Source organism: Neopelma chrysocephalum, unplaced genomic scaffold (assembly GCF_003984885.1).
Source record: "Neopelma chrysocephalum unplaced genomic scaffold, ASM398488v2 Primary Assembly neopelma1_25, whole genome shotgun sequence".
NCBI classification, from domain to species: Eukaryota; Metazoa; Chordata; class Aves; order Passeriformes; family Pipridae; genus Neopelma; species Neopelma chrysocephalum.
This window is the reverse complement of record NW_020897694.1, coordinates 47,272,498-47,290,078: the sequence shown is the minus strand read 5'-3', so window position 1 is coordinate 47,290,078 and position 17,581 is coordinate 47,272,498. Positions and strand designations below refer to the sequence as shown.

The 17,581-nt window shown below is 42.5% G+C and overlaps 1 protein-coding gene across 3 annotated transcripts in view; it reads left to right on the top strand.

Moving 5' to 3' along the window:
• Nucleotides 1-17,581, top strand: part of ARHGAP6 (Rho GTPase activating protein 6) — a 327,498-nt gene that overhangs the window by 153,168 nt on the left and 156,749 nt on the right. Inside the window, exon 1 of one of the 3 annotated variants that reach the window (XM_027675161.1) lies at nucleotides 10,431-10,519. The exons of the other annotated variants lie outside the window; for them this stretch is intronic. Within the exon in view, the coding sequence (XP_027530962.1) occupies nucleotides 10,475-10,519 (45 nt within the window). The 5' untranslated portion in view covers nucleotides 10,431-10,474. Of the gene's footprint in view, nucleotides 1-10,430; nucleotides 10,520-17,581 lie in introns of those variants that run through there. 3 annotated transcript variants of the gene reach the window in all.

The following is a 17,581-nucleotide window of genomic DNA, read 5'->3' as shown; positions in this document are numbered from 1 at the left end:
AAATATGTTTAATTATTTTTATATATTTTTGTCTTTTTTACTCACGGGAGATTTTCAGCAGTTTCACGCTTCAAATAAATCTTAAGGAAGAAGTCAAAGCAAGCAGTCAGCTGCTCTAACGCCTATCAAATAGTGCTTTTCTGCATGTTTTACTAATAGATGAACAGGCAATCCTATTTATAGAACATACTACGTGTTGACAGAGTGCATTACTTCATTTTGCAGTATTGGCAATTTGAGATCTTAGCAAAACAATGCTGAGGTCGCTCTCATTCTGTATTGCCATCCTTGGAATGCGGCTTGGGTTTTCATTAACTCTGTCACTACAAGGTACTGCAGATGGAGACATTTTATGGGGGGGTTGTAATAAACATCAGAGCAGAAAGTTGTAAACAGCCTAAATTCTTTGTCCTGTGTGGATGAATTCCTTCTCCTTAACACTTTGATGTTCTCAGCATCTTGTGAACTCTTGGTCTAATTGGAGGTGAATGGGTGGATAGCGCGAAGGGCTTTGATACCTCCCAGCTGGTGTGTGGGGAGAAGTGGTCTCAAACTCCTGCACCCAGCAAATATATGCTTCAATATAAACAGTAAAAGTTTGGATACTCAGCCTGGCGCTTGGCTCGCAGCATTCTGGCTCTGCTTTAGGAGCACAAATCATGTACAGGATCAGTTCCAAGATTTCCTCTCGACGTTTCAATCAAGGGAGGACAAAAAGGGGGGGAATAGCATGGCTGTCTCACTGCTGCATTATTCCTGCTTTCCCCTATGCTGGCTTCATTGAGATCACCAGTATTGTCAAGTTAGTGTAAAACTGCTGTGAATCTTTCCAAGGCCTTTCCTGTACTTATATTTTTTCGAGTCTTACCAGGACAGTTAAAGCAATACAAGTCACTTGAGAAGAATTTAACTACAAAGGAACTGGGTGTCCTTATTGCAGAAGAAGAGCAGACTAGTGGGAGATTCTTTAGGAATAGTTGCAGTGCTTTCAATTCATAGCTTACCTTTTTTCCAAAACAATAGCCTGAGAATAGACCAGCATTTTTATACAACCCAGCCTTTCCCAAGCTATTTTGCCTAGGGGGATCTTCTCCTCCCAGATTAGTTTAAGTGTCATTGCTTAGCAGCACTGCAGCTATACCACCTCTGGATCTGTGGATCTGGAAGGCTGTGGGCTATGCTCTGCTTTCACCTTCCTCCCACCCCTGCAAAGGGAATAGCCGCAGTTTGGGATATACTGGAATAATTGCATCCAAGCTACGAGGGATTCAGTATATTTCTATCAGTAAAGGATCTTGTAGCTTAAAACAATACAGCTCTGCAGTTGGAGAAATGCTTGGACGATGGTGCATGTCTTCTATAAATTGTGCTTTCATGTTCCTCTTGCTTTTTTCAAATCACTTTCTCAACAGTGCTTGCAGTCAGAGCTCCAGTTTCCAGGTAACAGGGAGCATCAAATGCCCAAGCGCTGGGTGATTTAACCTTTCACTGAACACAACTGGGAAGCATTCTGAGCACTAACATAATATAACCCTTCAGTTAAACTCAGCTCTTCTGGCGTGAGGACTAATTTGTGAGAGTGGCATGCCATATTTACAGCACAGCAGTCACATCTGGTGCACCTGTTGACCCGACTGCTGCAGGGCAGAACAAAAGTACAGTAAATACACCTTTTGCTGTATGTTTATTAGGCTGTGTTTTCAGAAATGTGCAGTGCTAAGTACCGAGTTAGTCCAGGGATCCTGTTGGGTAAGATATTAATCTGTTTTGCCTGGACATATAAGACAGGCCTTCTTACAGATCCCTTCCCCAAACTCCAACTTGTGCTGGTTTATATTTTAGGAACCTATGACAGTTGAAACAGGCTATCCAGCCAGTTGGACTAAAGGTCTTTAACACAGTTATTACTGCCTTTGTGTAGCGCAGCTTTTTGTAGGGCTCTGGACATGGATGTGTCTGCAATGGCAGCTTTTACAGGTGGGCACATAGAGTCAATTACTTGTCTTGGTCTGGAAATGTGTTCAGCAGATCAAACATGGCATCTGCTTTAGACTGTTGTGTTCCAAAGAGCTTTCAGCTCTACTATCTATACTATATAGAGTAGGTCTTCAGTGACTGTAATGGGGACCAAAATGCCTAACTCATGCATAGACACTGATAGGTAGCTGTCTGAATGTGAAGATGAGTCCCACCTGGAACACTTGGACATGGTTACTACTTTACAATGTTTTTAGACTTAGGATAAGAGTCATCCAGAGTGTTTAAGATTCTGCATTTCTCCATCTCCCCTTGGGTGCTGAAGTCAGTTCCTTCATATTCTCTCTCACTTGTCATGACAGGTCAGGGGAACTTTTATGCCTGAATCATTAGGTGATTGAAGTTTCTTACTAGAAAACAAATATGCTTTGATGCTTCTGCAGCCTCTAGGTGAAAACAATAAAAAACTTACAGCCAGGGAAAATGATGCTCAAATAAAACTCATTACTGCTTGAAGCCCTCAGACTCCATACACTGAAATTGTAACCATACACTGAAATTGTAACCATATCTGTTCTTCACAGTAACACCAGACCCTGAATGTAAATTGCTAGAGCACACTGTAAAAGTGCCTTGTTAACCTGGTGGACAGTCATATATACAAGTTTAAAATACCTCATAAGGAATTCATATTGCATATGATTCCATTTTATAAATACAAAAGAAGAAACATTTCAAAAGCCATTAATCACGCTAATGAGTATGAATTTACTCCAGTAGAAAAAAGTTGATTTGCTGGCTTTCGAATATTTCATTTGCAACTCCTTGAATCCAGTTCTAATCAATCCAGGAAAACTATCCCTGAGTTACAAGCAGGCTGCATGAAGACTCTGGATTTATGACTGTGAGAAAATCCTCCTCCTGTCCCACAGCCCAAGGTCTGGGACTGATTCAAGAGTGTGTATCTTTGGTTAAGTCCATCCAGTGATCCAAACCCTGATACAGTGGTCCTGAAAATTCTTGGTTCCCATTTCTAGTGCAGGCTGCCTGGCATAACTGCTCTGCAGCAGTTCCTGGGCTGTAGGACAGGCTGCCTGCCAGGGCTTGGCACCACTGGAGATGGCACGGCCCTGCAGCTTGTCAGTGCCAAGACCTCAGGGCGTCACAGGATTGTGGCAAATCCTAATTCCATAGTAATTCTCAGGCTGCCTTTCTGGCTTCCCAGGCTCCCTGCCCTGGAGCAGAGATGTACTGGGATGCCTCCCAGGGACTGTCACTCCAAGGGCAGTTTGCATGAGCGCTCCCCCAGGGCTGAGAGAAAAGAGGAATTTTTGTCAGGCTCATTGCTAACCAAGCAGACTACTTCATGATTTGTCTTCTTCTGACTGAAAAACAAAGTATAAGAATTCATAGTTCACAAAAAGTTTGAAAATGTTGGCTTTAGAGTCAATCGAATGAAAGTCAAATTTTGAAAAGCAAAGTTCCTTCTCAGCTGGAGCACTAGTTTTTCCACCATCTCCAGTGAATACTACAAATAATACTACCCCGACTCTTAATTTACAGTTGAAATTCAGAACAGAAGAATGTGAGGTCCATCTGCTTACACGATCCCCAAATTATTGACAACTACAAAAACATGATGTTTGTAACCACTTCACATATAGCCTGAAGTGTATTAAACAATGACTTCATTTGAAGAGGTTTGTTAACATTATGAATATTATTATTGTTGGTCACAAGAGGCTTGGTCTTGTTCCAGTCTTGAAATAATGACTTTTACACTGCAAAACTGGTTTATGAATTACAACATTAAATCAAAATGTACAGTAGTCACGTTACTTCTTGGGAGGTTCATTATGTAGTTATTACTCTACAGACTAAATGGATTTTAACAGTCCCATACTATTCGTGAAACAATTTTGAATAAACTTTCGGTTTTTGAAAGAGCCCTTCGTCCTCTTAAATTCTTGTCAAATACTCAGATGGTAAATTTAGATAGGAGCCCCTGCGTTGATAAGCATTATTCTTTCTAGTCAGAGCAAGCAGATCATGTATCTGTAGCTGATTTGTTTCAAGTTAGTGGTTTTAATTTTTTTTTATATAGCTGCAATTTCTACAAGTTATATGTAATGAAAGAAAATTGTGCTTTTCTCCCTCTCCTGTTCCTGGAAGATATAAGATATTTATGGGAGAGGGATAATTGCTAGTGAGAGCTCAGCCCAGTAATGCAGTTTACAGTGAATGTGAGTAGCAAGGAGATAAACAAGGAAGGAAATACATGGAGATCTACCCCCTTTCAGGAACTAGAAAAATCTTCCACTCAATTGTTATTTTTCCCAGATGTGTATAATTTACAGAGATGAGACTTCACTGAGATTTTTGGCTTGTATGCTTAAGTCCCTTAAGCTGTTTTGATACTCACAAAGTCACAGAACTGAATTTATTCAGTCACAGAATATTCTAAGTTGGAAGGATTTCAACCTGGAATTTACATTTGCTTCCCTTTTTTTTCCCCTTCTTTCCCCCCCTTACATTCTTTCCCTTATTCCTATCTACCTTTTTGGCTTGTTCTGTGTCAGCAAGGAAAAACAAACATAAAAAAAACTTAGGCCTGAAACCTTGTCATTTATCTTCATGTGAAACAGTGAGTGGTCCCATTTATGTAAATTGCACCTCTAAGGAGAGAAAAGAATGGCAAGATAACTGGTAGTTTCTTCTGCAGCTTTAAAACCCAAGTGAATTCTAGTGACCTACAGGGCAAATGCTAATTGTTGTTGAAAAACTATTTTGTGCTATGTGGTAGGGTAATTTTTTTTTATTTACAGGTTAGTAGTTTGGAGTTTTAGTTTAAACATATTCTAGTGAATTTTCACTGATGCTGGAAATAGAGACCAATGAGCAAATGTAAGGGATGCAAAGTAATTTAAGATTTTTCTAAAATATAAGTCTTTTAGATTAAATTTCTTTGCTGTGCTGCTGATAACTGATAGTGCACTAATGTGCACGATCACTTACAGGACATCACTGACCTACAAGTTATACAGTATATATATACAGGAGCCTATAACTTAAACAGTATAGTGATTTATTGAATGGAATAAATTTGAATGTGATAGCTAGAATTAAATACCTGAGTGAGATTCTGGTAGCACACCAGTACTAACAAACTCCTGGATGCTTGCCAACATCTTTTACCTTAGGGAAAGGTTTCCCTTGTGATTGCTCCATGAGTTGTCCATTTCTTATATGGAGTGCTTACCAGAAGAAGTGGTTTTGGCCCCGGGGCATGTTGTTTTGATTCTCACCTTCCCCTAGGGCTATGTCTGTGTTGCTGCTGCTCCTTCCCAGCTGGTGCCTCATCAGACAGCAGCAGCAGCTCCAGCAGCTCTGGCTGACAGCAGGCAAAGGGCATGGGGAACAGTGGAGGGTCCTCCTCTAGATGCTTACAGATGCCACTCCTAAGAAAAGCTGCTCCTCCTGCCCAATGCACAGCACAGTTTACAGGTTTGAGTTAGTAACCTGGAGTCCACTTTGCCCTCGAGGGCTTCTCAGAGTTGGACCATGTGGGAACGTTCTGTAGGTGTGCACAGGATGCAGTTCCTCAGCTTGCACCACCTGGTGCAAGCGCAAGATAGGTGTTTGACAGGATGCTTTGTACCTGCTCCCCAGGAATAAGGCGCTAACTTCTTCCCCACCAGCAGGAGCAACACTTGGGCAACAGCTCCTTGAGAGCAGTAACAGGGTCACGCCCTTCTAGTGTATTAGACCTCCTAACGGCTTTCAGACATCTAGGAAATTACAGCGATCAAGTTCTTTCTAAATAGGATTTCTTTTGTCTAAGAAGATTTACGTCACTGTTGTAAAGAAGCATGTCCACGAGTGAGAGGGCACTTCGTTCTTCATGGGCATTACGTACTGTTTCCCTAAGCTCTATTACAAACTGGTGAGAAACTATCAACATATTTTGTTGGGTAGCAAATAAACACTTAAAAAGAAGTTCTGAACAAAAGATTTTTGCAGTGTATTATTCCTAACTTCCGATTCCTTAGTTTCTAGGTTTTGTTTCTCAAGCTTTATGCATTTGATATATTTATCTGTAATCTTTTCTCTCTTCTTTTTGAGAAATAGACTTAAACTGTAACTTGTAATGACTGAATGAATATTTGGCCAGAATAAGAAAAGTGCTAATTCCCCGAGGAAGAAGTGTGCTGCCAGTATCACTCTTGGCTCTGGTTCAGCAGCCACAGAGGCAAGTCTTTTCCAGATTTGGAGTTAGCTCAGTGTGGAGCTGCATTCATGTGCTGTTAGAAAGGTCAAACACAACACGACCTTCATGCTTTCTTGAAGCTTTTTCACCTGAAGATATCTATTGTGTTTTCACTTGATAGGTATGGTAGCCCCTGCTTTTCGGAATGAGAAGAACCAAGGGAGTGAGACTGTTTAAGGACTTTTCTGACAGTCAAAGTGAGATTTCATACCTGGGCTCCCAAGTGGGCTCCCCCTAACTTAACTGCAGATGCCTGAAGGGCAGCCATCTGACCTAATTGTCATGGACTCCCACCTGAATGAAGCAGGCACTTCAATTTATGTGCCTTATTTTAGATGCCTACTTGGAACGACATACATTGTCCACCAGATGTGTGGGTTTCTTCCTATGAAGCCTAGGGTCATAAGCTGAGATGGAGATTGTAGATGTTTACATTTAGGTGAGACAAATCCATTACTGCTGTAAGGACCATGCTGGCTGCCCTCCCATTACAGGGTGGATTTGGAAACTTTTTCCTACCTCATCTGATGTGACATCAGACAGCTTGAGTCACTAGTTCCAGAAGAAGTTCGTGGTAAAGAAGTAGAGAAGTCACTTCTCCCTGGTTTCATAACTGTGTGCTGTCTGCAACTGTAAAACTATTTTCCTTTGTTTAATAGCAATTACTGTTGAGAAAACACTCAGTTCCCAGAGTAATATTGGAAAAACAAAACCTGGCTTCATTAATGATCAGGTAGGTAAAATTCAATTACCTACTCGTTTCCCAGCTGCTGTGTTGAAAGCAACTAAATTTTAGCTGGAACGTTGTTCATTTTTCTTTTCTGTTGTCAACGACAAATGATAAATAGAATAGGAGGGAAGCTGTTACTGTAATCTATCTTTGCAGGTGTAAAGCACACATTCCAGCTCCTTAAAGCTGTGTAAGGAACAACCACAATGGGAACCATGGAAAGCATTAATAAAAATGCAAGGAAGCAGTACCTCATACAATAGAAATTATTTAAAATTAGTTCCAGAATTTTTTTCCAGTTTGTATTGTTTTTTCTTGATTGAGTTGCCTTGGAGTGAATATGCAGGAAATTAACTGCAATGCTTCATATCATCTGTTAAGAGAACTTGACCTGGAAGGTTTACACTTCCCAAAGTGAGCCGCACATATTCCTTGGGTTCCAATTATCAGGCAAGTAAAGAAGGAAGGAAGTTTGGAAGGAAATCAGAGAGGAATCATAAATAAATCATAAGTAAATAAGGATGTAATGTGAAAGGGTAAAAGGTAATCAGAACAGCGAGAAAGATCTGTGTGCTAATCCTAGTTGCTAAGTGGCTTAAAAGAGGGAGGCATGATTGCAGGCAACTGACTACTACAGCTCAGTGTGTTACTGCTCACTGCAGACTGGGGTGTGCTCCAAATCCTGTGCAATTTGAAGTCAGGTAGACTCTTTGGCCATCATAAATACAGTGTAAGTGAGCTTTCTAGTCACAGCCACAACAGCTTGCGATCAAAATCCAGAAAGCTTTTGCTTTGAGGTGTGGCCTTTGAAAACACCTTCTGTAATCAGCAATTAGTTTTAAATTCTGTTACTAGGTACACAAAAAATCTTGAACTCTACTGTAGAATTTCTGATAGCTGCAACTTAACAAGTCATTTAAGATTTTATACATGAAGACACTTAAAAAATATTTTCTCCCTATTTTTTATGTTGCGTGTACAGAACAAAACTGAATCTAATAAGCCTGTGTTTTTCTAGGTTGATACCCCCCCAAACTGTACGTTTCTACCTATAACTCTTTCCTTGTCATTGTAAAAAGTTCAACTACAGTTCCCTGATTGTGTATTTTTTATTCTTAGCTGCACCAATGTAAGAACCTGTTACTATTGCAAAGCACTTCAATGCATGCACCTTTTCTGCCCCCAGTATCCTGCTCCCAACTAGACAGCCTCCAGATTTCCTTTGTGCCAGGTCTGGCACTCATCTGCTCCTTCAAAGGACTGATTCAGCCTGCTAAATGGAAAGAAAACTGTGTGCTCCATTTGCTATATTGCTTTGTGAGAAGCACGGAGGCAGAGGGAAGGGAGGTGGTGGCAGCATGCAGCTGGGAGTTGGGAACGAAGAGGGCTAACAGAAGCCCGACTCTCCTGTTCAGTGGCAATGAGTTTCTAGGCCAAACGAGTTTGACCCGGAAAACTTCACCTTTAGTCCTTCCCCTCTCTGGCTTCTCCCTTTAGGGCATTTTTCACCTTCCTGGCTTTGTGGTTTTCTCCCTTTTCCTGAATTACTCTGTTTCCTCAAAGTTTCACATCTCTCCCTGTGCTGGTTTGCTTCTTCTCTACCTTCCAGTAGGGGGTTTCTGCTCTCCTCCATACTATTCTTTTCACTTTGGGGTGTTTATTAGAAACAACCCCCTTGTTTTAATCCTTTTGTAATGTTTAACATTTCCTTTTGAATTAATGTGGTCAGAAAAAGGTGGTGATGCTATAGAGCTTGAGGGTAGAAGTCCTGCAAACCTCTTCCCAAACTTGTTCACCTGCTTTGTGTGGTGAAACTTGCAGAGCAGAGGAAAAAACATAAGGAGTCAGAGCATGTGATATATGTAGAGTTCTCCGGTTCAAAACATCTCCTTGAAATAAAAAGCAGAAATTTTGGAGGGAAAACCAGGCACTCAGATCCCATTATTGTTTTCAAACTTTTTTTCTGCCTGCCTGGAAATCCTGATGATTTGTAATGTTTGATATGTAAGGTTTCTTTTTGTTGGGTGCTGCTTTCCAATACATGCTCTGCAACTGCTCAAGTATCTACCCTGCCTTGTTTTCCAGGAATGGGAGTAGCACAGATTGTTCACCCGAGAGACAAAAATGGACTTTATTGGTAAATGCAGATACTGTGTTCTTTGTTCACGCCAAGTTGACTGTCCATGGGAACACTTAAAAGATGATTTCCTTTGCAACAGGAATTAAGATCCATGCAAGATCCATAACTGGAAGCTCATTGAGTACAGAACATCATCATCAGAGCACATAAAAACTTTGGCTCAATTGATTTGTCCTTCCAGCATGTATTTTGAGTTATTTTACACATTTTTGGTCCAAAATAATTTTTCTTTTCCCACTAAAGTACTATGTTACCTTTGTTTAGAGATAATGCAATGAGCTGGGAACATGTTTGCCTAGACTGTAGGTCGGAAACAGTAAAACTCATTAATTACATATATGTCATGCAGCACTACAATAAAGCCACTTCCTCAGAGAACAACTGAGAGTAACTTGAGGAGTTACTGTGCTAATCAACATTTGTGCAGAGCATTGAAAAATGATTAAAAAGGTGAAAGAGGGCTCAGGAAATCATGTAGGCTGTCCTAGGCTCTGCTGAGGCTGTGCCTAACTGATGGAGGTTTTTAAACACTTTCATTGATGGAGATGCCATAACCTCCCCAGCCAAGTCACACAGAAATTACTACTAATTATAACACAGCAGAATGCAATTTTCCTTCCACGGATTTGTTTGATCGACCGTTCGTGTAAAGACAGATTCATAAAATAACAAATAGGCCCTGACATAGTCACTCTTCAAAGTCTACAGTGTTAAAGAATCGTGAGCCAGTCCACCCAAAGCACGCGTTACAAAAACACGAACAGGAAAAGTTATGTATTATTTGTCCCTCTCTCCTTCACCTTTAGGTCCTCGCCTCCAGGTACTGCCAGGGGCCGGCGTGGGCTGGCCCGATATTTTGCCCCGGGGCTGCGGGACGGGGCGGCTGGAGCCGCCGCTCCCGAGCGGTCAGGGCTCGGGACAGCGCCTCCACGGGGCGCCTCTCCTGGCGGGATTTCAGGGACCGCTCGGGACGGCCAGAGCCGGGAAAGGAGCCGCCCTCTCCTTCCCTCGGCGCGCCGGGAGCCCCGCAGGTCACCTCGCAGGTGCGGCGGGAGAGCAGCCACGCCGCCGGGAGGCACCGCCTGGGCGGGAGAACCGAAACCGCCCCCCCTCCAGCGGCGCGGGAACCGCCTCCTCCCGCTGCCGCCCCGCTCTGCCGAGGGGCTGCCGGCTCCCGCGGCGGGGAGGGGACAGCCGGGGGCGGGGTGCGGGCAGGAGTAGCGAGGAGGGGCGCCGGGGGCCGGAGGCTGTCAGGCGGGAGCGCAGCGCAGCCGCGGCCGCCGTCGGACGGCAGGTCAGTGCCCAGCGCCGCCGCCGCGCTGTGTGGAGGGAGCGGCGCCTCCGCCGCCCGTGCGCGCCCATGGGGGACTCGGTGTTCAGCGAGAGGCCGGCGCTGCGCTACGCGGTGAGTCCGGGGCGGGAGGGGACTGCGCGGGGACGGGGCGCCCACGTGTGCCGGGGGGTGGCGGGGAGCGTTCGGCCGCCCGTCTGTCTGTCCGTCCGCCTGTCTGTGCGTACAGGCGCGGGGCCAGGGGTCTGGGTTAGCGTGCCTGCAGTCCTGCCCGGCGAGGGTTCCGCGCCCGCCGCGATGCGTTCAGCCTGTAGGCAGGGCGCCGAGCCGGAGGCTTTCCTACGTGGGAGTGTCGCGCTTTGCTGGAGATGACATAAAAATACTTTTTATGCTTTTGAATTAATAAAAAAGAGGGCAGCGCGATGCCAGCCGCGGGGCAGTCGAACCGCAGCCCGCGGGAGCGGTGGCGGTGCAACCTCTCCCCGGGGGCAGCGGGGCACTCGGGAGGTCCCGAGAGTCCCCTGTCCAGACCCGGCTGGCCCCTTGTGTCCCTCGGGGGCTGGGGCTGAGCCTCAACACCGGGAGTGCTCTCGGTGCCTGTATCCGGCACCGCGTTTGAGATAGTAACAGCATACTTTATTTCATTTCCTTCACGAGAGCTGGTGCTGTTGAGAAGCCGCTGCACTTCCACCAGCCTTATTAGGAGCATTTTCTCGTTTGCTCGGGCAGAAAAAAAAAAAAAGGCCCCGTAAAAACAACCAGCTGCCTCCTCTCCTGAAGTCATAAATAAACGCCAGCACGAGTAATACCATGCGAGGGCTGGTGCCGCTCTCGTTTGCACCCCTGTCAATGATGAATAATTTTATTGCTGTTGTTAAAGTTGTGTGGGAATTGTCATTTAGAGCAGGCTTTCTTCTCTGGTCCTGGGAGCCCCTATACCAGCTGCTGGAATTGCAGGGTTGGGTTGATAAGTGTATCGCTTATAGGCTATGCTGCGACGTGCTTTTTTCCACTTGCTTCACTTCAGTTCTTTCAGTATTGGACATTAAATTAAGCTTCTTTTTATACCTTTTTTTGTTTTTTTAAACGTTGTGTGAACAATTTGAAAGAGACTGTTTTTTTTTTTGGTAGGAGAGTCTAATGTTTTTCTTTGTAAGTACTCTTGTACACACTCAACTGTAGTTGTTAGTGCGTTCAGCTGCTGTAATGATACAACAGCTTTCAGAGGTAGTGGCATATCGACTAAATTAATTAATAGAAGCAAACACATTTGGCATCGCGTATGAGTAGTGATAGTGATTTCACTGGGAATCTAGTTATCATACATCACTGAATTGGAACCACTTCTTTTAATAGGGTCATTGCCCCGTTTGTATTTAGACGCGCAGGAGACCAGTGCTAGTCACGTCACATGCTAGCTCCATGAAACGTTTATTACTTCCTGTGATTGTGCTTGTCAATCTGCCATTAACTACTAGTTACAAACACATTATTGTTTCTGTCAATGGGATATCAGTCAGTTTTTATGCCCAGAGCCAGCAGCAGATAGTGCATTAAGTTCAGGACAGCAGGCATGCAAGAAGACAAGCAGGTTGGCCAACCACCTTGGAGGGCCATTGCTCTTGTTTACAGAGTCACTGCTCTTTGATTGCTGTATATTGCAGCAAAAGATAAATTGTGCGCCTAAGAATAATACTTTAAAATACTCTTTTACTATTTTAAGATACATTTCAGTAATAAAACAACAACACTAGCAGGTAAGTGATATTTACGGGTGATGTTACTGGTTTGTTTGGAGAGTAGGGGTCTGGATGCTGTCCATTATCCATGCATTGGCTTAACGTGAAGTCTATGACAAACCTAATTGAAAACAAATGATGACCTGATGATAAACTCAGACGGTAGAGCTTTCTTGTATTGAGGTTTTAGCAATTACTGCTTAACTGTAACTTAGTACCATTCTTTTTAAGTAATTGCGTGGTATAAATATAAATCAAGTTCTTGGACTGTTTTGATAACTGTGAAATAAAAATTATGCAGTGTTATAGCATTTAATAGCAATTAATTTATTGGCAGAAGAAATTATCGTGATTTATGTGGTGGGCTTCTCTTTTGCTTTTCAGGACTGATAATTAAAGTTTCATGATTTTCACAAAAGTGCATAAGGAAGTATCTGCTTTATCATCTTGGTTCTGATTATCAGTGTGCTTTTGAAGGAAGTCTCTCAGTCTTCCCCAGTTGTGTGCCATGCTTTATTTCCTGGGGTAGCCCTGGAGCATGGGAAACAGCACCTGTTCAGGTCATGCTGATCTGGGGGATGTGCTCGTGGTGCTTCCCAGTGCCTGGAGGGTATTTGAGCCTCAGGACCAAGCTGGAGTCAGCTTGAATGTAAACTTGGAAAATTCATATTGTTTGGACATTGGATCCTCTATACCAGCTCCTTATCTCTGCTATGTGCTACTTCCAGTGCAACACGATAATGTAGCCATAAATCAACAGGGATGCCATTGAGATTGTGAGGCTCCATAGTGTGTTTCCAAGCATAGCTCAGAGAAACACAGACTTAATAACTTAAGACCGTTATGTCAGTGGGGATGATCACTTCACCTATAGCGCATTTGATCCAGCATATGTTAAGTGTGAGTGGGATGACTGATAATTATGTCATGGTTCCACATGGAACTCGGCATTGGTGTTGACTCACCAAAAAGCTCCAGTAGGCAAAGAGGTAATTTTAATGAGCTGAAACGTTGTTTTCAGTGAAAAGTAAGTTAAAAGAAACCAGCCTGTTGAAAATGAATACAAATATCTTATTAAAGGAGAGTAGGTGTAAAAAAAACAACACCCTCTTGCACTGGGTCAGAGAACAAATATTTTCCTCGTATCTTTTCACTAGTTCAAAGACCTCTCCCTTTCTCATATGTTTATATAACACTTTTATTAAAACTTACAGAAAGGTAAATATCATCTCATTCTTGCTGTATGCTGCCTGGCAAAATGTACCCTTTAATTTTTAGACATGGATTAGTTTTACTTGTCCACTAATCATCCAGCTGAATTCACTCTGTTTTACAAGCTCTTTTTGTTATTGTGGCTTTTGTAACTGATTCTAAGACCTCCAGATGTTCCAGGAACAGTTTTCAAATAATTTCATTGAAAGAGTGGTCGCCTTCCTGACTTGGGATTTCTTCCTGTTAGTTCCTAAACTCTTCTCCCCCTCCCCTCCCCCCACTCTTAGCAGCTGTTATGGGAGAACTAAAAGCTGTTTCATGTATTTTGGCTAAAACACCGGAAGGTGATATTGTACTTACTTTAAGAGATCCATTGGTTACTTGAAATGTAGGGGTTTTGTTATGTATGTGACAAAAAGACTCAAAATAGCCTCAGCTGTTGCCCAATCAACTGGCCCATCAGTGGTTCAAAGCAGGAAGCCTAGAGTATGATCTGTTTTGGATATAGCCATTTTAATCTTAGTGGAGTAGCTTTAATCTTGTTTTGTCTTGAAACATTTACCAGAAAGGATTTCCCTGAAGGGAAAGGACGTTTTACCCTGATGAGGAAACTCTGGCTGTCGTTAACCAGGGAATATGAGAAAATGGGGAGGAACTGGGATTTAGAAGTGGCTGCCGTGACCTGTGGCGTACCTTGGGGGATTCATCTGAGGAGATGTGACTCTCTTTCTTGGAGCTAAAAACTGGGATTTCTGGCAGCCGGAGTGGAGGGAATGTGTGTGTCTCTAGAGGGCACAACTTAGAGTTGGTTTAAGCTTCTGAATCTATTATTGATAATGAGGTCACCTCCAATTTAGACATTGGGGAGTATTTTGAGAAAAGAAGGGGTTTTTTCCCTGCCTCCAGCAGTTTTTGGGGCATTGTCTTGTGCATTGGCTCAGCCTGCGCCCAGCTGACCCCTTGCTGGGGCAGTGGGCAGACTTGTTGTTCCCTCTTATGTCTTAAATCTGTCAGTCTGTGTGGAAGGATGGAGGAAACAAAAGAAACAGTTTGTAAGGGAAACTATGACACTGTGAACCTCAGAATGCTTTCTGGAGCACAGAGGGAATGAAAAGAGGATAATAGACATTTTAGTCCAATATTCTAGTTGTAGTAATGCTAATTGTTAGTCATGATGGTGAGATATTAGAATAATTCAAGGTGAAATAGCGTTATTGGTGGTGATGCTGTATAACTCTAAGCTGGAACTGTGAAAGTCTCCTTGTGAGAAGGACCCAAGCACTAACATCCTCCTGTGGCTTCCTTGGGTTTTGCAAGAATCCAGTTTTAAAGAGAGTTGCTTGTCTTTCTGATTTCCAGATACGTTGCCTCATGACTTGAGCCTTCAGCCACTCACAGATTTTAACAACAGAATTACATAGCCCAAGCAGACCACATTACTTACTGTGATTGTAGGAAATCCTACAAGTAAGTTATCTTACTTGGCTAATAAGTATGCTCGCTTCACCTAGACCATCTGACTGGTTTCTCTCTCTTCCCAATGGGCTTGCCAGCAAGAAGCAGCTCAGGAGCAGACTGGACCAATGTATATTCAGATCAATCGTAATATATATTTGTACTTGTGTTTGGTGAGGTGGAGGGCAGGATGTGGGCTTGAGAATAAATTCTTGCCTACCAAAAAAACCAACTTAATCATCTCTGCTTCTCAGAAGGTAGCTGCTTATTTTCTCCTATTCTGAGTATCAAAGGCAGAGTTAACTTTTTCAAAAAAATTAAATTGTTCCGTAGGTGTTGTTTTCAAATTAGGAAATTGTGAAGAAAACTTTAAAATTGATCAAATAAGCAAGCTTGCCTTTAGAGAAGAGGCAATTAGCAGTAGAGGAATGGTTAAATGTCAGATTTCTGGCATCCGACTCTTGGATTTTATTCATCAAGCACTTATGCTAACCTCATGCATGTTGGATGTTTTGGAAAGAGGAATATGATTTCTGATCACTGTTGAGCCCAGTGCTTCATTCTTCCTTTGGGTGAAATTCCCAGTGACAGTGATGATTCATGCTTACACTTTTGCAACATTTGAAAGTACTTTTATTGCTAATCTCTAAAGAGATATTTCCTATAATATGTTTCCTATAAATATAGGAAACAAGCACTCTTTGTCGCTCAATAGTGAGCAACAAGGGCAAACTTTGATTGGGATTGATGGAATCTGAAGTCAGTCCAGCTGTTTTTTATCTGCTGTGCAAAGTGTCTGTGAGTTAACACCGAAGAGCTGGAATCAGGAGAAGACAGGAACCGAAGAGCTCTTGTGTGTGTCACATGCTTTTAAAAAGTTGCAGGAAGTAGATTTCCATTCTGATCAGGTTCTGTTTTTTTACAGCTCTTGAACTCTTGATGTATTCCTGGAGCTGTTCACAGACATGTGGGTATGAATGGTCTTCCTCTCATATGTGCAGGAGAAAGATGGGGGCAGATGCATGTTGAGTTTGCCCAGGCTTGCTAAGTTAGCTGCAGAGCCAAACTGATGGCGTTGTATTAGTCTGCTACCAGATACTGTGCAGGAAAAGAGGTGACCTAAAGCATGGGGGAAGTGGCTACCCTGTGTATAAAAAGCAGGAGGTAAAGCTTCCCTTTTATTCAGTTTCTCTGTCTGTCTTTACATAGCATAATCTATCCCTGCAAAGCAATGACAGTTCTTGTAATAGTACTTAACAAAGATGCTGTTTATTGAAACTCTCTTAAGTGGACCTTCAAGGTTTCTCTTCAGAGGGGCACACAGTCATCAGGCTCAGATGTGGTGGTATGTTTTGCTGGGACAGTTTATGCTGATGCTACTTCTCCAGGAGAAGATTAAATCACTCAGCAGTAGTCCCTCATAAAGCTGCTGGGTGGATGAGGTTTTGGGCTCACAATGCTGAGGAGGTCTGCCTGAGCAGCAAGGTCATGCATGACTAAAATCAGCAACCTGTGCCTGGAATCAAGGTTAGCCACGTAGATGAAGTGCAAGATGAGGATTTTGGTCTTTGTCATGTCTTTTTTTGGTGATTTTTGGGCAAGGCTCTTCTCCGGTCCTTTTATTATTTATTTTTTTTCAGTGGAAATACTTCTCCTCCTGAAGTGCAAGTACATGCTAACCTTTAGAGGTTGTTCAGATGTGAAGATGGTGTGAATACAGAACTACCCTAAAGTAAAAATGTTGGACTCCATGTGGTCAATATTCCTCATGCTGGCTGACGGTTTGTATTTCAGTTCTGTTTCCCAGAAGCTTTTTGGAGTTTGCAGGTGCGTCTTCACACTTCTTTCAGCCTGAAGAGTGAAGTAAATGGAAGATGATTGAGGTCACAGATATATTTAGATAGTTGGTTCTACTTTTATTTATCTTCAGTTCCAAATTTGTTGCCTTTTATGCACGAGTGTCTGCATAGTAGTGCGAAGGAGATTACTTACTTGGGAGATTTGTTTCTGTACAGTTATAAAGATACAGGCCACAGCTCCTCAAGATTTCATATATATTTAGAATTTAAATCTCAAATGAAAATTACACCTAGGAAACACTCTGTTGTACATGTTATCATGTAAACAGGGATCTTTGAACTTCTCTACTTTGTTTGCTAAGTACCTCTGTCATTCACCAAGGAGTGTTCCTTTGCAAGGGCTGTTTGCTGCTCTTGTTCTTATGGCATACCTGTACCTGCAGCAGAAATACAGCTGAACTCTTAGTGACCTGTAAAAGATGTATTCAGAGTTCAAATCCCACATTATTCCTGCCTTTCTATGACATTTGAGAATATAGAAAGACGTTTCACTCCATGCAGTGAAATGGCTTTTTCTTGTCTAGGGAATAAAGGAGGTGTGCATGCATTGTGTTGCTTACAAAAAGAATCTGACAACCTTTCTGTAACAAGCCTTGGCTGACAAGTCCATATGGTTCACATTAAGTTTCCCTAAAAGGGGACCAAATCTTAGTGCTCCTTTGGGAGATACCTGGATCTTATCAGGCGTGACTGACTCAAAAAGAATTGTGATATTTTTTCTTTCTAATGATTACTATCTAAGTGTTATTGATAGTGCACATTTAAAAGGATTTTCTGAATATGTCCTCTACTAAATCAAAAAATGTTAGGAATTTCTGATGGAACATTGAGTATTACCACAGTACTTAAATACACTGTATTTAGTGTCCAGTTGTTAAGGGCAACATAAGTTAAGTTTGGGTTTATTCAGG